Here is a 26,258-nt window from a genome sequence, read left to right as displayed (position 1 = left end):
GGGACATCATTTTTGAGGCAGACAATATACAGCTAGGGATTTAGGAGAGGAGATTTTTTTTCTTAACTTCCATAGAAAATCATCTGAAGTGGGGAGCTGGACCCCTTAAGGTGAGGGCACAGGTGGTGTACTGGGTAAACACCAGAGGAAGCAAGACAGAAGAAATAAGAAAGAAAAGCAGGAAGCACCTAAAACCTCCCTGTAGTGTGTCCACATCCAAGAGAACCAAAGAATGGAGGCTGGCTTTGGAGTAGCCAGAGACCTTGTCCAGCTGCACTCACTCACAGAGACCCTAAGACTGCTTGCCTAGAGGTGTGGACCCCTGGAAACCCATGTATGCTGGTTCTGCCCCACAACACAAGCTTCCTCTTCCCCACTCTCCTTCCCATGTCAGGCTCACAGCCTTTGTGCTCAAGTCTTTTGCCCAAGCTCGAGAGTTCATCTTTATCAATGAGAAGCACATCACTGATGCCTTCAAGTGGCTCTCCCAGCAGCAGCAGGACCACGGCTGCTTCAGGAGCTCTGGACAGCTGTTCCACAATGCCATGAAGGTGATCTTTTCTGAACGACTTATAAACGTGGTACTGAAACCCTTCACAGTCAGGCCACACTACTTACTGTGGGGAGGAAGGAGCCTCCAGGTGAGCAATGTGGTTTTTTAATAAGGAGGACATGAATGAGAACTTCCGTTGAATACAAGGGACTGGCCATGATCAGGGAAGACATCTTGGATGGGTTGCTTGCTGTATAGTTTGCCTATTTCCCTCCTTTTAATTTGCAGGGAGGAGTAGAAGAAGGAGTGACCCTCTCTGCCTATATAACCATCGCCCTCCTGGAGAGCTCCCTCCCAGACGCAGTGAGTGCCACATTGCTTCTCCAGCTTCCCAAACTGGTGCAAAGCCTATGGCTTTCTACCCTCCCTAAAGCCAAGTGGCAGTTTTGTTTTGTTTTTAACAAAACAAGCAAACAAACACACAAACAAAAAAACAATCTTTTACATTTGTCAGATTCCATTAATGAGCATCCAGTTATTCAATGAAATACTAGATATGGTCCAAAAATCAACTTGAAAACACAGCCTTTAATACTGTGCCTATTAGTCTGCATTTTAAATGTAACCTAGTTTACATATATAATAAAAAAGAATGGCCCCCAAAAGATAGAGTATAGATAGATAATCAATAACAAGTAGAAGATAGGTAATAATTAAGGGTGGGAGGGAGGAAAAGAGGGGAGAGGGAAGCAGAAAAATTGATTTGAAAAGTGCAAATTCCCATAACCTCCATGTTTGCTCCAGGATCTGCTCAGACCCTTGTTCACATAGTTCAGGTTTCATTGTTTTGCCAACAGCATCCTGTTGTCTCCAAAGCCCTGACCTGCCTAGAGTCATCCTGGAAGACAATAGAGCATAGGAAAAACCACAACTCTGTGTACACCAAGGCACTGCTGGCCTATGCTTTTACTCTGGCAGGGAACCAGGATAAGAGAAAGGAAATCCTGAAGTCACTTGATAATGACGCTATCAAAGAAGGTAAGAGTGCGTCATCATCATGTTTCTCCCCATCTGGTTCCACAGAAGGACAATGGAGAGTGTGGAAATAACATTACATTTTAGTTTCTTCTCTGTGGCACACTGCTGTTTCTCCTTGGAATGACCCAGGAGGCAGAGGCAGGCAGACCTCTATGAGTTGGAGGCCAGCATTGGCAACAAACTGAAATCAGGACAGCCAAGGTTACACTGAGAAACCCTGTCTCTAAAAGCGAGAGAGAGAGAGAGAGAGAGAGAGAGAGAGAGAGAGAGAGAGAGAGAGAGAGGCAGGCAGACAGAGACAGAGACAGAGACAGAGAAAGAGACAGAGACAGAGGTAGAGACAGAGACAGAGACAGAGACAGAGGCAGAGGCAGAGGCAGAGGCAGAGACAGAGACAGAGACAGAGAGAAGTTAGCCATTCACCCTGATGCAGTGGCTCACATCTATAATCCCAGCACTTGGGAGGCAAAGGGTGAAGGATCACTGTGAGTTCGAGGCCAGTCTGGTCTACAAAGCAAATGCAGGACAGCAGGCTACACAGAGAAACTCTTTCTCAAAAAAACCAAAACCAAATGAAAAAACAAAAAAAAGCAAAACACAATTAGTCTATCTTCTCTACAAAAGCCTTCTCTACATTATTTACTAGTAGTGTGACCAAAATCAACAAATGTAAAATCATAGTACAATGTACACAGTTCCTACCAAGGTACAGTCAAACTTAACCCTTTCTCTCTGATGCATATATACATATCAGGAGCAGCAAAAACTGTGAAGAACACAAAAAAGAAACTGTGCTTCAAGGTTTTGCTATTCTAGTCGCAACTTTGAAACCAATGGGAACCTTTACTAAGTCATTGGCCTGAATAGTGAACAAGCCATGTTTTGCCATTGAGGACTTACTTTAGTCAATATCTTAGAAATTTCTGTCCAGTCTTTTTTTTTTTCTTTTTTTATTAATTTATTCTTGTTACATCTCTTTTTTTTCCTTTTTTTATTATTTATTCTTGTTACATTCAATGGTTATCCCATCCCTTGTATCCTCCCATTCTTCCCTCCCTCCCATTTTCCCCTTATTCCCCTCCCTTATGACTGTTCCTGAGGGGGATTACCTCCCCCTGTATATGCTCATAGGGTATCAAATCTCTTCTTGGTAACCTGCTGTCCTTCCTCTAAGTGCCACCAGGTCTCCCCCTCCAGGGGACATGGTCAAAGGTGAGGCACCAGAGTATGTGAGAAAGTAATATCCCACTCTCCACTCTACTGTGGAGAGTGTTCTGACCATTGGCTAGATCTGGATAGGGGTTTAAAGTTTTATGGCCTGTATTCTCCTTGGCTGGTGCCTTAGTTTGAACAGGACCCCTGGGCCCAAATCTGTCTATCATAATGTTCTACTTGTAGGTTTCTAGGACCCTCTGGATCCTTCTACTTTGCCATTCTCCCATGCTTCTCTCATCTAGAGTCCCAATAGGATGTCCTCCCCTCTATCTCAGTTTCCTGGTAAGTGAAGGCTTTCATGGGACATGCCCCATGGGCTAATATGCAGATATAAGTGAGTATATACCATTTGAGTCTTTCTGCTTCTGAGTTAACTCACTCATTATGATCATTTCTAGCTCAATCCATTTATCCTCAAATTTCGGGAATTCCTTGCTTTTAATAGCTGAATAGTATTCCATAGTGTATATGTACCACAGTTTCTTTATCCATTCTTCTATTGAGGGACACTTAGGCTGTTTCCATGTTCTGGCTACTATGAATAAGGCTGCTATGAACATGGTTGAGCAAATTTTCTTGTTGTGTGCTGGAGCATCTTCTAGGTATATTCCAAGGAGTGGAATAGCTGGGTCTTGAGGAAGCCCTATTCCCAATTTTCTGAGATAGCACCAGATAGATTTCCAAAGTGGCTGTACTAGTTTGCATTCCCACCAGCAATGAAGGAGTGTTCCTCTCTCCCCACATCCTCACTAGCATGTGATGTCGCTTGAATTTTTTATCTTAGCCATTCTGATGGGTGTAAGATGGAATCTCAGAGTTGTTCTGATTTGTATTTCCCTGATGACTAAGGAGGTTGAGCATTTCTTTAAGTGTTTCTCAGCCATTTGATATTCCTCTGTTGAGAATTCTGTTTAGTTCCAAGCCCCATTTCTCAATTGGGTTATTTGGTTTGGTGGTGTTTAATTTCTTGAGTTCTTTATCTATTTTGGATATTAGACCTTTGTCAGATGTAGGGTTGGTAAAGATCTTTTCCCAGTCTGTAGGCTGTCGCTTTGTTCTCTTGACAGTGTCTCCTGCCTTACAGAAGCTTCTCAGCCTCATGAGGTCCCATTTATTAATTGCTGACATTAAGGCCTGGGCTGTTGGTGTTCTGCTCAGGAAGTTGTCTCCTGTGCCAATATGTTCCAGGCTCTTCCCCACTTTTTCTTCTAAGTGACTTAGTGTCTCTGGTTTTATGTTGAGGTCTTTAATCCACTTGGATTTGAGTTTTGTACAAGGTGACAAATATGGGTCCAGTTGCATTGTTTTACACATAGACATCCAGTTAGACCAGCACCATTTGTTGAAGATGCTATCCTTTTTCCATCGAATGGATTTGGCTTCTTTGTCGAAAATCAAATGACCATATGTGTGTGGATTCATATCTGGTCCACAGTCTTTCTCAGGCAGAACCCATCACATCAATTGCAGACTTTTGCTGAGAATCGATAAATATGACATACTGTGGTTGAAAATTTTTAAACCCTGCTACAACCATTTGTGTTTCCTTCTTCCTTAGTGTAGACATGTCTGTGTGTTGACTACTCACACTTTTTTTGACTACTTAAACTTCTAATTATTTCTCTACTTTTACCCTAAGGCAACTCCATCCATTGGGAAAATCCTAAGGAACCCAGGAAATCAGAGGATTCTCTGTATGAGCTCCGGGCTCCCTCTCCTGTAGTGGAAATGAATGCCTACATCCTCCTGGCTCTTGTAGCTGCCCAGCCAGCCCCGAGCCCCGAGGACATGGCTTTGGCAATGCGCCTTGTGAAGTGGCTCACAAAGCAGCAGAATTCCTATGGCGGCTTCTCCTCCACACAAGTGAGTGGTTTTCCTTCAGAGTCCCCGTGCAGTTAGGGGATTTGAACAAAAGATGCAGGAACAATGAAATGGGGGAAAGAGGGGAAAGAAACAAGGAAATGCTGCTCTTGAGTATTTTGAGTCTGTAGGAAGTAAGGGATAACACATTCTATATTAAATTATCCTGGTTTCTGTACCCAGCCACAGGAGTTCTCTTCATGCCACGATTGGTTAAATGGACCTATGTTGCTGAGAACTTCTAACCCAGACCCAATCCTTGACTTAAAACAATGGCAAAAATCCTGGAGAGTCCAGAATCCTAGGTGTAATTCCCTCACTCTAGAATAGCACGTGGAGTACCTGAAAGATGCTTTTTGGACTAAAATGGCATCTTTAGTGTCCCGCTGTCCTTAGATGTAACTATTTCCCTTCACCTGACAGATTCTCCTAATGGTGTATCTGGGTAGATCACCATGAGGTTTTCCCCGAGCTGCCAGGGGCTCCTGCTGCTCTGCTTTACCTCTTGACGCTGGAAACAATCAGGATTGTGAGCCATTCGCTTTAGGCCCGGAGAGATGGTTCAGTGGTTAAGAGCACTGGCTGCTCTTCCAGAGGTCCTGAATTCAATTCCCAGCAACCACATGGTGGCTCACAACCATCTATAGTGAGATCTGGTGCCGTCTTCTAGCGCTCACATATACATGCAGGCAGAGTACTATATACGTAAAAATAAATCTTTTTTTAAAGTGCTTTATCATCTAGTCAGCGTAATTCTCATGAGGTGATATCTGCCCCTACCCCACCGCCCCAAAAAAACCACATCAACTATAATATCAATAATTTATGCTATGGGTATTCTGGGCACATATGGCCCAGTTATTTTCCAGAGAAATATAGTGAAATGGTAGGCTTCTCTAAAAAGAAATAAAGTGTACAAAGAAAAAACCTTATGACACTAGGAACCTGCCAATTGCAATTTGACGCTTTCATTCTTTGCTTGTGATGGACAGTCTACATGGTGATACTAAGCCCTCACTGTGCATCTATTTCTGCTCTTGTTGGTCTCTGTAGTCAGGGTAGCATCTGGAGCTATCTTGGGATAAGGAAGGCTCCTCTGGGAGATGCTCTCTGGAGCATGGCTGACATCCTGACAGAGTAAGCCAGTGAAGAGCAAGGCAATGAAGGGCAGCTCCAGATGACAGACTTTCTATTTGATAAGACTGAGGCATACCCCTCACTTAGTCGAGGTATTGGTGTCTCTTGACTGCTCACCAAGTCCAGGGGAAGGTTTAGTGATGAGAGAAGGCACAGGATTTTGTGAGAAGATGGGGGGCAGCATGGTGGGAGTAGGGGGCAAAGGAAGAAAAGCCATAAATGTTGAGAGAAAAATATCTAAACAAAATTATTTTCTACTGGCTGGGGGGATTTGCAGATGCTAGACCACTCTATGTAAAAAGGAAAATGAGGAGAACATATTGATTCTCTAATGTACCCTAAACTAAAGGCTGAAATGAAATCTAAAGACCAAATAATTAGAGACTTAACTTCATGACCCTTTTATCTCAGCGAAAATGAACTTTGGGAAGAAGCTCAAGCCCTTTGGACCTTATGCTCTCCTGGATGTTTTCTTTACCCTCTCAGGACACTGTGGTGGCTCTCCATGCTTTGTCCAAGTATGGAGCACTAACTTTTTCCAGAAGTCAGAAGGCTCCTTCGGTGACCATCCAATCATCAGGGACATTTTCCCACAAGTTCCAAGTGGAGGACAGTAATCGCCTGTTACTGCAGCAGGTCCCACTACCAGACATTCCTGGGGACTATAAAATTAACATGACAGGGGAAGGATGTGTGTATGCTCAGGTGAGACCCTGGGGAAGGGCTGGGTATGCAGCTGCGAGCCTCCTTCCCCAAGACGGAAGGTCTCAGTTTGCCTACTTACACACATGATGCTCAGACTGGGGGAAAAGGATCCAAGGACACAGTGCAATGGAGGTAAAGTATTTCTGTTCACTACTTACCAGACAACGCTGAGATACAATGTGCACCTGGAGAAGCAACAGTCTGCGTTTGCTCTGCATGTGCAGACAGTACCTCTAACTTGTGATAACCTCCAAGGCCAAAACAGCTTCCAGATCCTGCTAGAGATCAGGTATGAGTGTCTGTCTGGCTCTGGTTGACTACAGCGCAGTCTTCCTAGAACACTTCACAGAGTGGGGTCAGAGGTGTCTGAAAGGATTCTGCTTTCTCTTTGAAAAAAAGATGCTTGACTTCAGCAGAGTGAACAATGATGAATTGTAGAATTCTAATTTCTAATTAGTCTGCTGCCAGTGTATCTTTCTCTGCCACTATCATAATAAAATAATACATTATTCTTTTCCATGAGACCTTAATATGGCCTATTCTTCTTCACCAATAAAGAAATCCTTTCTGGTATTTTAAAAATTCCTTTTAGTTGTTGTTATTGTTAGTGGTGGTGGTGGTGGTTTTTCAAGACAGGAGTTTTCTGTGTAACAGCCCTGGCTGACCTGGACTCACTTTGTAGACCCAGCTGGCCTGGAACTCTGAGATCTGCCTGCCTCTACCTCCTGAGTGCTGGGATTAAAGGCATGTGCCACCATTTCCCAGATAAAAATGCCGTTCTTTCTAGAAAGATTTCTTTTTTCAAAAGATATTGAGTTCTTCTGACAAGCTTCATCAAAAAGCTTCCTATAAGATACAGCCAGAAACAGGATCTAACCGCAAAAAATGAAGGGATGTTGGATGGAAAGAAAACATAACAGTGTGACCTGTCCTCTTGTTTACCTCAGTGTGCTGTGTGTGCATGGGGGTTGAGGGTGCACGTGTGCCTGTGCGTGTATGACCGAGGACAGTGTTACCATCAGTCCTCAGGCTCCATACATACTTGGTTTTGAGATTAGGTCTCTTACTGGCCCAGAGCTTGGTAAGCAGATGGTGCTGGCTGGGCAGCAAGCCCTGCAGATCGACCTGTTTTTAATGCACTGTCCAGGTGACACTGTTGCACGGGGCCTTTTCAGGACTATTTATACTGATGGGAAGGGCCATCTATTTTAAGATATGGAAAAGTCCCACAGGCTCTATCAGGAATTGCTGCTGGACCTCAAAGGAGGCAAACTCCAACCATTAACATTTCTCTTGCCATGCACTTCTTTGGTCTGTAGTTACACAGGGAGCCGACCAGCCTCCAACATGGTGATTGTTGATGCGAAGATGGTGTCTGGTTTCATTCCAGTGAAACCAACAGTTAAGAAAGTAAGTAGACCTGTTTGGATTTTCTGTGTCCTCAAGCCAGGAGCTTACAGACACCGCAGTAATAATGACAACCTGTGTCAGAGCGATGCTGGCACTAACGTAGGTATGGGTTGTGATCGCAGCCAGCACAGGAAGTGTAGGAAAGGAGTCCCAGCTCACCACTTTTTAAAGTGTGACAGTGAACCTGGTCAATAATGATTCAGGGGAAATATTAAATGTCAAATCCTGGAGATGTGGGTTTAGACATTTTAAGGGCTGTGGAAATTAACAACAAGCTAGGATGAATAGCAGAGTACAGGGAGAGATACATGCACAGAGAATATGAGGTAAGTACCATCGAATGCAGGGCGATTTTGACCTTCAAACAAAATCTAAAAATACCTATTACTACATCAGGTCATATTCAGTCAGGCCAATAGTAGAGTGGCATTTACAATTTTCAAGCATATTTTCATTCTTATTGGAAAAGGTTTTTTCCCCAACTCATTCAAAAGGATTTGGTAACATCTCCTTCTCATCACCTTCAATCCCACAGTTCTTTTGCCTCTTTCACCCCTGAGGCCTTTGCTTTTTCAGTAACACAGATGTTTTCTCTCATTTTCAGCTTGAGAGATCAGGGCAGGCGAGCAGAACAGAAGTGAGCAAAAACAACGTCTTGTTGTACGTGGATCAGGTAAGATGCCCTCCTGCCTTCCTAGACATGCCTAGGCGGCCAGGCTTCCTTGGTGAGTCTATGAGGGAAGCACATAGCAGGAGCAAAGTGATTCTAAAGGAAGTCTTTGGAGAGACGCCTTCCCTCTGTTCACTCTGGATGTCATTTTTCTTTGGCTCAGCAGTTAAGAGCACTCACTGCTCTTGAAGAAGGCCAGAGTTCAGTTCTCAGAGCCTATTCCAACTCACAGATCCTATAACCCTAGATCCAGTGGGTCAGATGCCCCCCTCTGGCCTCCTCCAGTATAGACTCCCAGGAGCCTCTACTTCAGTTCCTCAGGTCCCTACTCTAAAAGCCATATCACCATCCACATATGTGGGCACTTATGGACACAGTGACTCTGAGGTTACATGCTATTAGCCTATGCATAACTGTCTTTCAAATACCATGGACTGAGTCACGCTGAAGACAACTAGTGGCCACCTCTGTGATTCTGGATCATTGTTCTCTTTCCCAGGTGACCAATCAGACACTGGCCTTCTCCTTCATCGTTCAACAAGACATCCCAGTAAGGAACCTGCAGCCTGCCATTGTGAAAGTCTATGACTACTACGAGACAGGTGAGCAGGAGATTATGAAGGGCCGATTATGAAGGGCCCTAAAGCATCGTGGTATTTCTGACAGTTTCTCTCTATGCAGCGCAGACTGGCCCCAGTCTCGCAATCCTCCTGACTCATCTCCCCAAATGTTGCTGTTACAGACACAGACCATCACACTCACAATTAGAAACAATTGTTTTTCATGCAGTGACATATTAATTAGGCCAGACTGGCCAAGTCAGCTGTCAATAAGAGAATATGAGTCTGACAAATACTTATAAGTTTTCAATTTATTCACTTACTGATGACTTATTCCTCCTTCCTGTTTGCCCTAACAAGGACCAGACATGTCCAAATAACCCAAGGGACCAAGCATGTTACAAAGAAGGATTTATAGATTGAAAGACACATGAGTATTCTTATGAATATAGCAATGCAAAGATGAAGAATTATACAAATAATTGTAGTAGGAGTAAAAAGAGGAGGGAGAATTGTGGCATAAATAGTCATTAATGACCAAAGAAAGAGAGCAAAGCCAGAGCCAGAGAATTAAATGCTGAGGAGGGGGAGGGGATGCAGGGGTTCTGTTAAGTGAAAGGGTATGTGCCAAGTGTTTCAAACTAGAACTCAAGATATGTTGAAGGGCCAGGTGGTGGTGGTACACACCTTTAATCCCAGCATTCAGGAGGCAGAAGAAGACAGGTGGATCTTTGTGAGTTCAAGACCAGCACAGTCTACAAAGCTAGTCCCAGGCAGCCAGGGCTACAGACAGAGAAACCACGTCTTGAAAAACAAAACTTCAGTGTGTGTGTGTGTGTGTGTGTGTGTGTGTGTGTGTGTGTGTGTGTGAATCAGAAGTATAGAAGGAATCAGAAAGACTACAACTCTACAAGGATAGCTGCTAGTCCTTTACTCAAACACTGTAGGATGAGCACATTTTGAATTCCCTGCAGGGCAAAGGATTTTGGTGTTATTACATGTTTGTTTGTTTATTCCATTTGGAGACAGGTATGCCAGGGTGCCTGTGAAGGTCAGAGGGCAATTTGGGGAAATGGGTTCTCTCCTTCATCCATGTGGCCCCTGCAGAGTGAACTCACTATGGTCATTAGGCACAACGCAACCACGTTTCCCCCACTGGGCCATCTTGCTGGCCCAGGATAAAGGTGTCAACTGGTAATTTCAAGGGAGGAAAAATCCTTTGACTTGGTTTGTCTGATCTCTCCAGAGAGATGACTTTTCAGCCGTCGTTCAGGTCCTAGTTGAGAAAAGTGGTCAGTCCTAACTCACCAACTGTCCTCCACAAAACCTTCTCTCATCAAAACTCTCATTCTCAAGTTTTTCTCCCTTGTTTTCCAGATGAAGTGGCTTTTGCTGAATACAGCGCCCCCTGCAGCACAGGTGAGCCCCTAGCACTTCTTCCACAGGCCTGTCTCTGACCTCCTTCCCTATAAAACTACCCAGAACTTTTGTTAGGTGAGCTCAGACCCCTCTCACTGTGTAAAAACACAAAGATATACAGCTTTGGATCAATGCACTGACCCTGGAAGACCCCTCTGCTTTCTTTACCAAAGTATATTGTAGCTTATGGTAGAAACTCTGATGGATCCAAATCTTCCTTACACCAGTTAGCTTTCCACAAAAAACCCTGCAGTCTGCACCCAGTTACATCCTATTCATCCTGTGTGTTGTTTTCTTCTCTCCACAGACACAGAGAAAGAAAATTCTTGAAACTAGTATCTGTGGAGAAGGCAATGATGGAATCCCCAAACCCAGGAACCTTAAAGATAATCATTTTTCTTTGTCTCGCCAATACAAATACTGAACAAACTTGGTAAATAAATACATAGTTCAAGACAATCTCTACCTTTGATTCTTTCTTTATTTGATCCAAATTTACTCCGTGTTCAATCAGTACCTTGCACTATACCCCACATTTGCAATGAACAGAAATGACATTAAAACAAAGAGCATTGTAATAATGTGAAAACTTTATGACTGCTTTAATAATGCAGACCTCAGAACATGAAGAGCAGCACAGTGGCAACCTTACCTCCATAAGGAAGACCATGATGGGTGTCTTAGTGAAACAAGGCTACAATGCAGGCAAGAAATGATGAATCGGGCCTGCATTCAGAGCATTTCTGGAGGAAGAGTCAGGAGAGCTGCAAATTCAAGAGCAACCTAGGCTACTCAGCAAGTTCCGGGTGAGCCTGGGCATCATAACAAGACCCTGTCTCAGAAAATAAAAAAATAAGAATGGTAGATTCATGGTAAAATGCTTGACCACTTTCAAATCTGTGGATTCGATTTCTAACACAGGGGCAAGGGTGGGGAAGGGAGAGATAACGCATCCAGGTTACATCCGACTTACAGAGGAACAGAGAGAGAGAGAGAGACCTTTAGTGCCAGGAAAATAGCTATCCTCGCTGACTGGAGTTCGTTGTGGTTTGAAGGCAGAATGTCCCCGACAGGCTCAAGTGTTTGAGAAATTGGTCATCCCAAGCTGATGTTGTTCTGCGAGGCTGCACAATCTTTGGAATTTGGGTCCTCACAGGCAGTGGGGCTGAAGCTTGAGGATTCAAGCCCAGCCAAGTTCTGTCTGCTTCTTGAGGTTTGGAGTATGGGGAGTCAATTTCACAAGTTTTTGCATCCCTGGCCCTAAACATCCCTAGCCACTATGTTTTCCCCACCACGAAGAGTTACAGCCCCTTGACCTGGAAATGGCCAACTGATGGCCAGATGTCTGCACACATAAGCCTGTGGGGACATTTGAGGTTCAAACCCTAATAGTTAGCCTATTGTTCTGCAGCCTGTGACAAGGCAGCACCTCACAGGGCGAAGCCACTCCAGCATCCAAAAGAGAGAGAAAAGGGCAGAGTCCCATGTTTCCCTCAGTTTCCCTCTCTTTCTCTCATTGGTCAGCTCATTTTAAAGCTCCTCCCACTTCCCAGTAGCACCACAGGTTGAGTGCCCAGCCTTTAGCACAAAGGCCAAGGTGTAAAGGCCTCAGTGCCTAATGGGGCCTTTTCAGAAAGGGTGGACATTTTAAGAACTAGCTGGTGTCCTCACAGGCCTACTGGGACCTGGCTCATACTCACTGGATTACTGGTGGTTTCTTTCATGACCCTGAGGGAAGAACTTTACTTAGCTTTTCCTTGCTTTGCTCGGCACTGTTGCCTCTGTGGTCCCACAACACAGAGCCTAAAAGAGCAGGGACAACTGAAGTGAAATGTTCCCTGTCTGAATTGATGGTGGCAGACGTGTGCTCCAGTAAATAAAAGGTTGTTACAGCAGGAGATGACAGCAATATTCATTTATAACATTGTGAGGCTGGGGCTATGAGTTGAGACTTATTTATCAAGGGTCTTATTTTATCCTAGTTGTTCAGGATGGCAACAAAAGGGGAATGGAGTGGGAAGGTTGAGACTGAGCTGTCTTGTGAAAACTTTGGAAGACTAGTTACAAATATGTTCTACTTCCTTACAATACTTTTATTTAATCTTTTGGGAAAGCCAAAACTGTTTGGACCAATATAATAAGTTCTAGAACAAAATGGAAGTCTTCTAAGAGATTTTTTAAAAGATTTAATTACTATGTGTACAGTGTTCTGTCTGCATGTGTGTGTGCTTGCCTGCCAGAAGAGGGCACCAGATCTCTTATAGATGGTCATGAGCCACCAAGTGGTTGCTGAGAATTGAACTCAGGACCTCTGGAAGAGCAGCCAGTGCTCTTAGCCTCTGAGCCATCTCTGCCACCCTGCTAAGAGAATTTAATAATGGAACTTTTCAGAAGATTAGGCAGGATTCTTATGTGTTTTGTTGGTTTTGTTTTGTTTTTGGACTCCATTTAGGTAAGAGATAGAATGGACCATCATCTTATTTTAAAGTGTAATTAGAAATGGGAAAATATTCAAATTAGGTTAGGTTCAGATTAATGGCATTTTAAAGAATAAATACTCTTATGAGAGATATGAACTATGCTGTGTACATGTCTCATTTCCTTTGTGTTGTTTGTTATCCTTGCAAGGACAAACATCACATGTTTTCTCTCCTATGTGGGATTAAGGAGAATACGGGGGGGGCATGAAAGAAAGGGGGAGACATTAGGAGTGTGGAAAGAGAAAAAAAGGAAAGGAAATGGCTGTGACAGAGGATAACAGAGGGTAAATAAGATAAAATACTATATACACGTAAGGAAATATCTGAATAAAACACTAGTGAAAACCACAAAGGAGGCTAATCATTTAAACAAGAAATAGCAAGTCAGTATGGAAAATTAAGTCTACCAATATGATTCCAGAACACAAGAGGAAAACCTTAGCAAAGAAGAAGCAAGGGAATTCTGGTAAGGAAATGTAAGGATCAGTTTAATTGCAATTTGAACAATGTTGTGAGGCAATAGTTTAAGCCATGCAATAGGCATCTGAGGAACACTCTGTGGGACAAAATAGGGAGGGACAAACAATTCTATTTGCAGGGACCTTGATATATGACATAGGTATGATATTGAATTAGTTCTTTGAAGAGTGCATTAATTCATCCATGTTATATGGTCACTTATACAGCCTGGAAATAGTCAAGTTACAGCTTATATCATATTTTGCACCAAAATGAATTCCAAAGGTTTTAAGTATTTAAAATATAAATCAGAGGAGATCAGGTGTGTTCAGGATGGTATGGCCATAGACCAAATCAAGCAATTACAAGAGCAGACCAAAGCTTTCCTGGAAGTTCTCTGTCCTTGGGCAAGTTAGGCTTACAAGTTAGAAGCATTTTGGTTTATATTTTTCTTAGCACAGTAATTTTAACCTTTTAAACCTAATGTTCACCATCAACCACCAAATTCTATTTTCTCTCACAGTTTTTGTTTGTTTTCAGTATGTTTAAGAAATATGTGTTAGCCAGGCATGGTGGATGCCTTTAATCCCAATGTAATGCCAAGATTACCCAGATCAAGAGACCTCCAAAAATAGACCACAGGAATTGATACTGATGTAAAATACACAGGGTCCTATATTACGGGCTCAGATCTTAGGATCACTATCCTTCTTGATGCAGCAGGATAGGAGAATGATACCAGAGCTTCAAGGGTAATGGGTTTATAAGGAAAGACTGTAATTAGGAGTGGGGGTCACCGGAAAGTAAGGAAAAAACCATAAGTGGGGGCCATGAGTCTCAGAAATGTAGTCCCATCAGGCAGGTTGGATGGAGGCCGGATCTCCAGAGAAAGTTGTGAGTCTCAGGAATGTAGGCCTACAAGCAGGCTGGGTCCAGGAGGCTGAATCTCCAAGGAAGTATCATTGGGTGTTTATTGTAATTAATTGTTCCAGTGGAGTCTCTGGAGAGTGCTGGCAGGTGTCATTCCCAGAAGACCTGGAGAAAGGCACCAAAAGGACACGTTCTCATACAAGCCATCAGTAATTGCAGAATATAAATTACATATAGGATATGGCATTAATTTTGCCTCTATATTCCCTGCCTCTGACAAGTTCATTGAAGACACTAACACAGGTCTTCCTGCAACTTATTTCTCTGAATTGTCCTGTTGTAGGGCCAGGTACTGCGCCCTCATGACTATTAGCTGGGTGGCACCCAATCTTTGCTTGATATAAGGGAAAACACAAAGCATGACTGGTTTAAACAGAACTAAGAGTCTGTTGTCTTATAGCCATTTGTCCCTCATGCTAGAGAGTTGCCCTTGACTTAGCAGTTCAGCCTATAAAACGGGAAATGGGTGAAGTTTCCCTTTTTGTCTGTACTTTCTTCCTGCTGACATTGGGGGCACTGTTATCAGTTACCCCAGGGAGGCTGAAAAACTTGTCAAAGGCTAGGCAATGGGGCACTTAACAAAAGCATCTGTCTAGCTGATCCAGTTGATGAGACAGGGAGTGTCTGTGGGACTGGTTTACATCAGCTTCCAGCAGGTCCAGATCTCAACACCTTTGGATGGAGTCTGTTAGCCAGGTGAAAATGTGCTGAGACAAATGCAGATTAGGGACAGAAGTTAAAACTGTGTCTATAAAACAGCTAGAGTAGGATTATGCCTTTGAACCCCAGTGAAAGCATGAACATTCTTTTCTCAGTCCAGAAGACTTGATATACAGATTGGACAGACTCGTTTTTAGCATGATGCGAAGCATCCTTAAGCCTGTGTACAGAATACAACCAAAGGGAAATTAAAATCTTGAGTTTGGGATTGATTAATAAGCAACCAGTACTCTACCAGCTTATTATAACCATTGATCTCATTTTAAATCTTTAACTTGTACTTATGTACCTTAAAACTTGCCCTGGCCCACCAAGGTTCGACTAATGCTCGGGAGGAGAATATTTCTGTATAAGGATAGAACCCAAGACACAAAAAAGGGGGCAAGTCTGGATTCTGATCAAACCCCATTTATTGAAAAATTTCACAGAGTTTATATAGGCACAGAGGCATGGGTATTTGTGTAAGTGAGGGTTGCTATGAACACCTAACTCTGGACTGCTCCATCAGGTGTCTACCTTTACAACTGCTGTAATTGCAGAAGATGGAGAAATTCCAGAGAGAAAGGAAAGTTGTAAAAGATGTGGTTAGCCAGGAAAAAGTTCCCAGAACTGCTGCTCACAGGCAGCTGGCCTTTAATCTGATCTTACCAGTAGTCTTACTGGAAAAGCTAGTTTATAGCCAGAAAGGAGTAACTCAGGGATCTTAGAATGATCAGCCCTCACAATAAACCACAACAGGTGTCTAACTGCCAAACCACGACAGGGTCAGCTGGTTTCTAGTAAATGACAGACTGCTGCGGAAATAGGAACCTAGGCTCTGACAAGATGGCTGAACATTGGCCATATAGCCTGTCTCCTACAAAAACTTCTCTTAAGGTCCTTTAACTTTTATAACTTGCACTTACCAACATTCAAATGCTTTCTTAGATCCTCAAATATTAAACACTTTCTCAGACTCTCAAACACTTGTATTTCAACTTGAAATACTTTCTTATTAACATTCTTATCTTGCCATGTATCAACCTTTAAATGCTTTCTCAAACCCTCAAATGCTTTATTTTCTTAACTTAAACATTCAGATTTCAGACCTTATATAAACCACAACTTTTTAAAAATCTACTTATATACTAAGAGACACAGGCAGTTGAGTTACACTGAAAAAAAACACCTGTTTTCCATTTAACATGAAGCCTGTGAGCAAGGCAAGCCTGTTTGCCTTTTTAAATAAGAGAAGAGAACTAGTAGTTTTGACTAGCTGATGAATTGACTAGTGTAATAACAGTAGATCTAATTGTTCTCTAGCTGTCAAGCTACCATTAGCTTAGCCATCAATGTAATCAGAGACCTGAGAAGGATGCCATCAGGTACAGAGACACAGAAGATGAAAGACTGTTTCTGTGGAAGGAGAACATGGAAGAGATTGACCTCACCTCATATTCAGCAACTTGAGGCAATGACTCTCTGGGTGTCCAGTTTGTCCACAGTACATGCTGGGCCAAGCAGCAGGTGAAGCATTGGAGGCAGTTTTGCCCAGTGGTTAGAGACCAAAATCCAGAGTTAGGGCCCTCTGCCATGACAAATCTTCTCAGAGACCATGGGAGTTACTGCTAGGATGTAGGATTCTTTGTCATAATTAGTTGAAATATTTAATGCCGTGTTCAGCAGATCTCTGATAAGCTTGAGGACCAGCATAGCTGTGCTCAATCCTTGTCTGCCTTTAGGTATCTGCTCTAAGCTACATCTCACAAATATAAATCAGAATATTAAAATCTATAATCTGCAGATGTGTGCTAGAGGACCACATCTGTCTAATTTTAGTATATCTGAATTGTTTCTTCTTAGCTATATATCAGTTTGTTATTTTAGAAAATACCTGTGAGTAACTGAACTAGTACCTAACAAAACCATGAGCTTTAATTATCTTAAGCAGTTTGTGACATTAGCTTTTTTAAAGGAATGAAACTGTACATAGCATTTTAAGAATTACATAGACACAATATCTTAAAAGGGTTGATGCATAAAATGCTATAAAATGTATCCTTAATTTTTTATCAATATACAGAGATTTGAACAACCAAAAACCATCTACCCCACCTAGGGAATGAGGCATCATTCTCTTAGAATTGTTTCATTAACTATCAGGAAACCTATTCACTGATATAGCTGACCATAAACTGCATCAGTTATTAGTACAACTATAAATATATTTCTGAACTAATGTCAAAGCAAACTTTTAATCATAGATACAGTTCATTGATGGACTGGAAATCTTGCTCATTCTATCACATTTTATTACTAAGACTGAACAGCAAAAGCTACCTTAAAGGACAGAGGTTGCTCTTGGTGCTGAGCAAGGCAACCGAATGAGGTTGGCAGCCTTCAGTAAAGAGGCTTGAGTCTCCTGCAATCCAACGGGCTCCCAGCCATGTGACTTCCCTTGGCCAAGATGGTGGAGAAGCTAAGGCAAGGTGGCCCAGCCACATGGTGTTAGAGGCTGGGCAATTAAAAGCATAGCCATATTCATAAAATAAAGCCAAACATATTTTTAAGGCAGCGATTTCTACCTTTTTGAGAATGAAGGTAGAACATAATAACCATAAATTTAGAAGACAAAGCCCAAATCTTACCAGTGTAAACACTTCATTTGGATAGTTCTAAAAATTGATAGTTCTGAATTTAAGGTATCTTTCAGAATTGCCCATTTCTAAAGTCTGCAGTACAGCAGTCTGTTAACCTGAATTAACCTTTTTAACAAGCATAGAGCTCATTAGGACCAAGTGGTTATAAAATTATTGCCATATCCATGTGGTTATTTCAAAAAGGAGGAATCATATGGCAGGCAACAATAAAAATATCTGTGTTACAAACACAAATGCATACATATATGTTCTAAATAAGCATTTGAACTTAAAATTTAAACATCACATCAAATAAGCAAATTATAAATCTTTAGTTAAGAGTTCACAGTATAACCTTAAGCTATATAGCCTGAAGATGCAGCTTTAATACCTTATTAAAGAAGCATTGTTTTAAATCTTATCTTTTATAAGTCTAGTTTTAAATCAGTACAATAATTACACAAAATCTTTAATACAAAAGTACCTTTAGAGACCTGTTGGCTCATGACATTTGCTGCTTAGAATGGCTCCACCTCTAACTTAAAATTTTAAGCTAGCCATTTGTTACCAGTGTTAAAGAATTTTTTGTTAACCATATTCAATAACAGTAATTTATAAGGAAAGTGTGCAGAACATAATAAATTTGTACATTTAAAATCAAACATACAGTGGCTGTCGCGCCTCGCTCGACCAGCAAGAAAGACGCGACCACCAGTTCTTCTCTCAAGCGGTTTACTCAGGCTTTGTTTCCCGGAGAATCCCCCGAGCCACTCCCGTCACGCTCATTTATACCACCCAAACAGCCAATCACACTAAGCCTCGTCTCACACGCTGATAGGCTCGTAGAGGCGGAGCTAATGCAAGCAGCGGGCCTCTTCCAAATAAGGGGTTGTTTGTCTAAATCGAGGCGGCTCTGGCTGTATGCTAGGCGCCATCTTGGGGCGAGGTCCACAAAGTGCTCTGTGGCTCTCCACAAGTGGCCACATACATTAATACATTTTAAGATAGGCACACAGACCACGTTTGAAGGATCAGGCTTGCAACCAGATTGCAAGCTGGAACAAACCTTCACCAAGGCCAAACAGGAGCCACCCCAAAAACGCTGCAGTTCCAGTGTCATCTTGGGGCATGTTCAGCGCCAAGTGGTGGGACATTTTAAAAGACAAGGAGGAAGTAGGCATACCTTAGCAATCCTATTTCCATGCTCAAGCCAGAGGGCTCAGGTGTTTTGAACAAGCAAGAATCTAATAGCCTCAGGGGTCCCCAGAAGGCTTTTCATGCTTGGGACATGCCTCTTTACCAAGGACTCAGCAGCAGCCCAGTATTCAAGTGGGAGGTGGATGGTGCTAGACTCAGGCTGCCATGCTTGAGAACTGGCCTATTTCTAGAACTAAGATGGTTACAAGCAAATAGAAATACAAACCGAATGTTACAAGCAAACAGAAAGACAAAACAAATGTACCGGTACAGAGAGAGGAAAGGACCGAAATTCAGAACTGCCACTGTCCTATGAGCCAGCAGGCTCCATTCTGCCAGAAACCAAATTCCAAGCAGCCTAACCCATAACCAGGCTCTGCCTGAATCAGAAAACCAGGCCTGGTCTGGAATTCATTCTCTGTTTTGTCCTTCTGTCTGTCAATCTCATCAACACTACATACACAAAATCTCAATCAATGCTATACACATATACAACAGTCATTAGACACACACATGTTCAGCTTGCTGATTTAATAGGAAATGAACATACCAGCTCTTCCATCCAGGAGAGTATTCAGTGAATGGATCCAGTCCTAAACAGATGTGAGGCTTTAAGTCTCCCTGATGGGAGTCAGAAAAAAACCCTCCTTATGGGCACAGATGTGCCCCTGATGAAGCTCCAAAGGCCTCCCTGACAGAGGTCAGAGACTCCCTCCATTGAGCACAGAAGGGACCCCTAATGAGGCTCTGAAGGCCTTCCTGACATGGGTCAGAAACCCCCTCCTGATAGACCTAGAGCATCTTCACAGGCTCCCACAGCCAGCCAGAACTATACAGAGTGTCCGCTAAGTCATTCCTGGCTGCCACAGATACAGAAGTACAGAGAAACCAGAAAACATGAAAACAGACAGAGGTACACAGACACACACTTACTGGCCGGTCTAGGACCCTCAGTTCGAGTTCCTGGGCATCTGGGGGTATCCTGGATGAGCCCCCAAAATTTATGCCGACATTACCCAGATCGCAAGGCCTCCAAAAAAGACCACCAGGACTCGATACTGATGTAAAATACACAGGGTCCTGTATTACAGGCTCAGAGCTTTGGATCATTATCCTTCCAGATGCAGCAGGATAGGAGAATGATACTGGAGCTTCAAGGGTAATGGGTTTATAAGGAAAGACTGTAATTAGGAGTGGGGGGGTCACAGGGAGGTAAGGAAAAAACCATTAGTGAGGGGTTATGAGTCTCAGGAATGTATTCTTTCAGGCAGGTTGGTTGGAGGCCGGATCTCCAGGGAAAGTTGTGAGTCTTAGGAATGTAGACCTTCAAGCAGGCTGGGTCCAGGAGGCTGAATCTCCAAGGAAGTATCTCAGAGTATCATTGCGTGTTAGTTGTATTTATTTATTCCAGTGGAGTTTCTGGAGAGTGCTGGCAGGCCTCATTCCCAGAACACATTGAGAAGGGCATGTAGAGGACAAGTTCTCATACAGACTATCATTAATAGCAGCATATAAATTACATAAAGGATATGGCATTAATTTTGCCTCTACAGAAACACTTGAGGAGGCAGAGGCAGGTGGATCTCTGTGAGTTCCTGGCCTGCCTGTTCTACCAAGCAATTCTAGGATAGCTTAGGCTACACAGAGAAGCCCCGTCTTGAAAAGACAAAGAAAGAGAGAGGGCAAGCAAGCAAGAAAGATGTGTTTCTTGATCTATATACCTTAGAAATATCCAATAGTTTTATGTTACAATAGGAATCTCTTTCGTGTATTTTTCCCACTGTTGTTTTGTTTCATGTTTTAGGGTTGTCTCATGTAACTTGAAACATTAAAGTGGATAATAAATCCTAATGCATGTCCTGTTTTCTCCCACAGTTGGTGTCTCTGAGTTTCATGGTCATTGAACTATTGAGTAATTTTCTGAAGAGCAGAAAGATGAGCAGACCAGACATTCATGTCTTCACAGAAATGACAGGAGACTGCCACATATTGATGCCTTCTGAATTCTTTGACTAAGTTTGTGTGTGTGTGTGCATGACTGTATGTGTGCATGTGTGTATGTGTGTGTGTCTGAGAGAGAGAGAGAGAGAGAGAGAGAGAGAGAGAGAGAGAGAGAGAGAGAGAGAAGAAATGGATCCAGAGCCTTCCATGGGTTGTGAAACTTCAAAGCTCACCTCCACCCACTGAGTAACACACTTCCTCCACCAAAGCCACAAGTCTTAACCCTTTTTGTCTTTCAAAGTAGTATTTAGTGATTAATCATTCAACTACATTGGAATATAGAGGCCATTCTTTTTATTTATTAATTTATTCATATTACATCTCAATGGTTATCCCATCCCTGATATCCTCCCATTCCTCCCTCCCTTCCATTTTCTCTTTACTCCCCTCCCCTGTGACTGTGATTGATGGTTACTTCCTCCCCCTGTATATGCTCATAGGGTATCAAGTCTCTTCTTGGTAACCTGCTATCCTTCCTCTGAGTGCCACCAGGTCTCCCCATTCAGGGGACATGGTCAATATGGGGCACCAGAGTTCGTGTGAAAGTCAGACCCCACTCTCCACTCAACTGTGAAGAATGTCCTGTCCATTGGCTAGATCTGGGTAGGGGTTTGAAGTTTACTGCATGTATTGTCCTTGGCTAGTTCCATACTTTGACCAGGACCCCTGGGCCCAGATCCACCTATCTTAATGTTCTTCTTCTAAGTTTTTAGGACTCTCTGGATCCTTCCACTTTGCCATTCTCCAAAGCTTCTCTCATCTAGAGGCCCAATAGGATGTCATCCCCTCTGTCCCACTTTCCTGGGAAGTTAAGACTTTAATGGGACATGCCACTTGAGCTAGTGTGCAGATATAAGTGAGTGTATACCATTTGACTCTTTCTGCTTTTGGGATAACTCACTCATTATTATTTCTAGTTCAATTTATTTGTCCACAAATTATGGGAATTCCTTGTTTTTATTAGCTGAGTAGTATTCCACAGTGTAACTATACCACAGTTTCTTTATCCATTCTTCTACTGAGGGACACTTAGGTTGTTTCCATGATGTGGCTATTATGAATAAGGCTTCTATGAACATGGTTGAGCAAATGTTCTTGTGTGCTGGAGCATCTTCTGGGTATATTCCAAGGAGTGGAATAGTTGGGTCTATTCACAGTTTTCTGAGAAAGCGCCACATAGATTTCCAAAGTGGCTGTACTAGTTTGCATTCCCACTAGCAATGAAGGAGTATTCCTCTCTCCCCACATCCTTGCCAGCATGTGGTATCACTTGAATTTTTTATCTTAGCCATTCTGATGGGTGTAAGATGGAATCTCAGAGTTGTTTTGATTTGCATTTCCCTGATGACTAAGGAGGTTGAGCATTTCTTTAAGTGTTTCTCAGCCACTTGATATTCCTCTCTTAGAATTCTCTGCTTAGTTCTGAGCCCCATTTCTCAACTGGGTTATTTGGTTTGGTGGTGTTTAATTTCTTGTGTTCTTTATCTATTTTGGATATTAGACCTTTGTCAGATGTAGGGTTGGTGAAGATCTTTTCCCAGTCTGTAGGCTGTCACTTCATTCTGTTGATGGTGTCTCCTGCCTTACAGAAGCTTCTCAGCCTCATGAGGTCCCATTTATTAATTGTTGACCTTAAGGCCTGGGCTGTTGGTCTTCTGTTCAGGAAGTTGTCTCCTGTGCCAATGTGTTCCAGGCTCTTCCTCACTTTTTCTTCTAACTGACTTAGTGTCTCTGTTTTTATGTTGAGGTCTTTGACCACTTAGATTTGGGTTTTGTGCAAGGTCACAAATATGGGTCCAATTGCATTTTTCTACATGTAGACATTCAGTTAGACTAGCACCATTTGTTGATGATGCTATCCTTTTTTCATTGAATAGATTTGGCTAGTTTGTCAAAAATCAAGTGACCATGGATGAGAATTCATATCTCAGTCTTTGATTCGATCCCACTGATCAACCAGCCTGTTGCTGTGCCAGTACCATGCTGTTTTAATTACTGCTGCTTTATAGTACAGTTTGAGATCAAGTATGGAGATTCCTCGGGAGGATCTTTTATTGTACAAGATTGTTTTAGCTATTCTGGGTTTTTGCTTTTCCATATTAAGTTGAGAATTGAACTTTCAATGTCTTTAAATTTTTTGTATGTATTTTTATAGGGATTGCATTGAATCTATAGATTGCTTTTGGTAAGATGGCCATTTTTATTATGTTAGTTCTCCTGATCCATAAGCAAGGAAGATCATTCCATCTTCTGATATCATTTTCAATCTCTTTCTTCAGAGTTTTTAATTTTTTTTTTCAAACAAGTCCTTCACTTGCTTGGTTAGAGTAACTCCTAAATATTTTACATTGCTTGTGGCTAATGTGAAGGGTGTAGTTTTCCTAATTTCTTCCTCTGCATGCTTGTCATTTTGTATAGGAAGGCTACAGACTTTTTTGAGTTAACTTTGTATCCAGCCAAACTCTGTAGAAGTTCTCTAGTGGAATTTTGGGGGGTCACTTATGTACACTACCATATCATCTGCAAATAGGGGTAATTTGACTTCCGCCTTTCCCATTTGGATACCCTTGATCTCCTTTTGTTGTCTTATTGCTCGGGCTAGAACATCAAGTACTATATTGAAGAGATATGGAGAGAGTGGGCAGTCTTGCCTTGTTCCCAATTTTAGAGGAATTTCCTGGAGTATCTCACCATTTCATTTGATTTTGGGTATTGGCTTGCTGTAGCCTTTATTATGTTGAGGTATGTGCCTTGTATTCCCAATCTCTCTAAAACTTTAAACATGAATGGGTGTTGGGTTTTATCAAATGTTTTCTCTGCATGTAAGGAGATGATTATGTGATTGTTTATTTTCAATTTGTTTATATGGTGAATTACATTGATGGATTTTTGTATATTAAACCATCCTGCATGCCTGGAATGAAGCCTACCTGCTCATAGTGAATATTTTTGGTGTGTTCTTGTATTTATTTTGTAAGTATTTTATTGAGTATTTATGCATCAATGTTAATAAGAGAAATTGGTCTGAAATTTTTTTTCTTTGTTGGGTCTTTGTGAGGTTTAGGTATCAATGTGACTATGGCCTTTTAGAATGAATTTGGTAATATTCCACCCAGTTCTATTTTTTGGAGTAGCTTGTAGAGTACCAGTATTAGCACATCCTTGAAGGTCTGGCAGAATTCTGCACTGAAACCATCTGGCCCTGGAATTTTTTCATTGGGAGACTATCAATGATTGCTTCTATTTCTATAGGGGAAATGGGACTATATAGCTTGTTTAGCTGTTCTTCACGCAATTTTGGCAAGTGAAATTGATCAAGAAAATCATCCATTTCCCTTAGATTTTCAAATTTTGTGGCATATATGCCTTCAAAGTAGGATCTTATGATTCTTTGTATTTCTTCAGTGTCTGTTGTTATGTCTCCCTTTTCATTTTTGATTTTGTTTATTTGGATACTCTCTCTCTGCCTTTTAGTTAGTTTGGCTAATGGTTTGTCTATCTTGTTGATTTTCTCAAAGAACCAGCTCTTGGTTTTGCTGATTCTTTGGACTGTTTCTTAGTTTCTGATTTATTAATTTCAGCCCTGAGTTTGATTATTTCCAGTTGTCTACTCCTCTTGAGTGATTCTCCTTCTTTTTTTCCTAGGGCTTCCAGCTGTGTCATTAAGTTGCTTATGTGGGATGTTTCTAATTTCTTTTTAAAGGCACTTAGTGCTATGAATTTTCCTCTTAGCACTGATTTCAATGTATCCCACAACTTTGGATATGTTGTTCCTTCATTATCATTGACTTTCAGGAACTCTTTATTTTCTTTCTTCATTTCTCCCCTGACCCTGGGGTCATTAAGCAGAAACTTGTTTAGTTTCCATGTCTGTGTAGGCTTTTTGTTATTTCTGTTGTTGTTGAAGTCCAGCCTAAGACCATGGTGATCTGATAGGATACAAGGTATTATTTCAATCCTCTTGTATCTGTTGAGGCTTGCTTTGTGAACTACGATGTGATCAATTTTGGAGAAGGTTCCATTGGTTGCAGAAAAGAAGGTATATTCCTTTTTGTTTGGGTGAAAGGTTCTATAGATATCTGTTAGATCCATTTGACCCATGGCATTGGTTAATGATGTCATTTCTCAGTTTAGTTTCTGTTTCAATGGCCTATCCTTCAGTGAGAGTGGGGTGTTGAAGTCTCCCACTATTATTGTGTGGGGATCGACGTGTGGTTTAAGCTTCATTAACAGATCTTTTACAAATGTAGGTGCCCTTTTGATGGGAGCATAGATATTCAGAATTGTGATGTCATCTTGGTTGACTTTACCTTTGATGAGTATGAAGTGTCCTTCCTCAACCCTTTTGATTAATTTTGGTTGAAAGTCTGTTTTGTTAGATATTAAAATGGCTATGCCTGCTTGCTTCTTGTGACCATTTGTTTGGAATAATTTTTTCCAGCCTTTTACCCTGAGGTAATGTCTATCTTTATGGGTGAGATGTGTTTCTTGAATGTAGAAGAATGTTGGATCTTGTTTATGCATCCATTCAGTTGGTCTGTGTGATATTTGAGATATTAATGACCAGTGACTGTTAAAAGTCTTAATTTTGATGTTGCTGCCAGTAGAGCACTTGTGTGGTTATGTTTTTGCAGTGGTGTCGTTATTTATTTATTTTGGTTGTAGCTTTTCCCTTTGGGGTGTAGTTTTCCTTCTAGTACCCACTGTAAAGCTGGATTTGTGGATAGGTACTGTTTGAATTTGTTTTTGCCATGAAATATTTTGCTTTCTCCATCAATGTTCATTGATAGTTTTGCTGGGTAAAGCAGTCTGGCCTGGTATCTGTGGTCTCTTAGGATTTGCAGGATCTCTGTCCAGGCCCTTCTGGCTTTTATGGTCTCTGCTGAGAAGTTGGGTGTAATTCTGATAGATTTGCCATTAAATGTTATTTGGCTTTTTCCCTTGCAGGTTTTAATATTTTTTCTTTGTTTTGTATATTTTGTGCTTTGATTATTATGTGACGGGAAGTTTTACTTTTCTGGTCTATTCTATTTGGTGTTCTGCAGGCCTCTTGTATGTTTATAGTATATCTCTTACTTCAGAGTGGGGAAGTTTTCTTCTATGATTTTGTTGAGAATATTTTCTGGGCCTTGAAGTGTGGCATCTTCTCTTTCCTCAATGCCTATTACCCTCAGATATCTTCTTTTCATGGTGTCCTTGATTTCCTGGATCTTTTGTGTCAGGATTTTTCCAGATTTACCATTTTCTTTAAGGCTGCTCCAAGATCTGTGATTGTATCTTCTAGATCTGAGATTCATTCTTCTATCTCTCGAATTCTGTTAGAAAACATCACCTTTGTGTTGATTG

At 41.8% G+C, this 26,258-nt stretch overlaps 1 protein-coding gene across 1 annotated transcript in view; it reads left to right on the top strand.

Moving 5' to 3' along the window:
- The window catches only part of LOC311588236 (murinoglobulin-1-like), a 52,937-nt gene extending 41,954 nt beyond the window's left edge, over nucleotides 1-10,983 (top strand). The window contains exons 26-36 of the mRNA XM_084765721.1: nucleotides 395-551; nucleotides 782-856; nucleotides 1,351-1,531; nucleotides 4,386-4,609; nucleotides 6,230-6,448; nucleotides 6,610-6,737; nucleotides 7,768-7,858; nucleotides 8,463-8,531; nucleotides 9,028-9,130; nucleotides 10,466-10,507; nucleotides 10,815-10,983. Coding sequence (XP_084621847.1) covers nucleotides 395-551; nucleotides 782-856; nucleotides 1,351-1,531; nucleotides 4,386-4,609; nucleotides 6,230-6,448; nucleotides 6,610-6,737; nucleotides 7,768-7,858; nucleotides 8,463-8,531; nucleotides 9,028-9,130; nucleotides 10,466-10,507; nucleotides 10,815-10,837 — 1,312 coding nt within the window. The 3' untranslated portion in view covers nucleotides 10,838-10,983. The remainder of the gene's footprint in view (nucleotides 1-394; nucleotides 552-781; nucleotides 857-1,350; nucleotides 1,532-4,385; nucleotides 4,610-6,229; nucleotides 6,449-6,609; nucleotides 6,738-7,767; nucleotides 7,859-8,462; nucleotides 8,532-9,027; nucleotides 9,131-10,465; nucleotides 10,508-10,814) is intronic.
- The last annotated feature ends 15,275 nt before the right edge of the window (nucleotides 10,984-26,258 follow it).

This window comes from Acomys minous (assembly GCF_964271855.1).
Source record: "Acomys minous genome assembly, chromosome: 17".
Taxonomy (NCBI): domain Eukaryota; kingdom Metazoa; phylum Chordata; class Mammalia; order Rodentia; family Muridae; genus Acomys; species Acomys minous.
The sequence above is the reverse complement of the archived record's forward strand: the minus strand, read 5'-3'. Positions and strand labels throughout refer to the sequence as shown.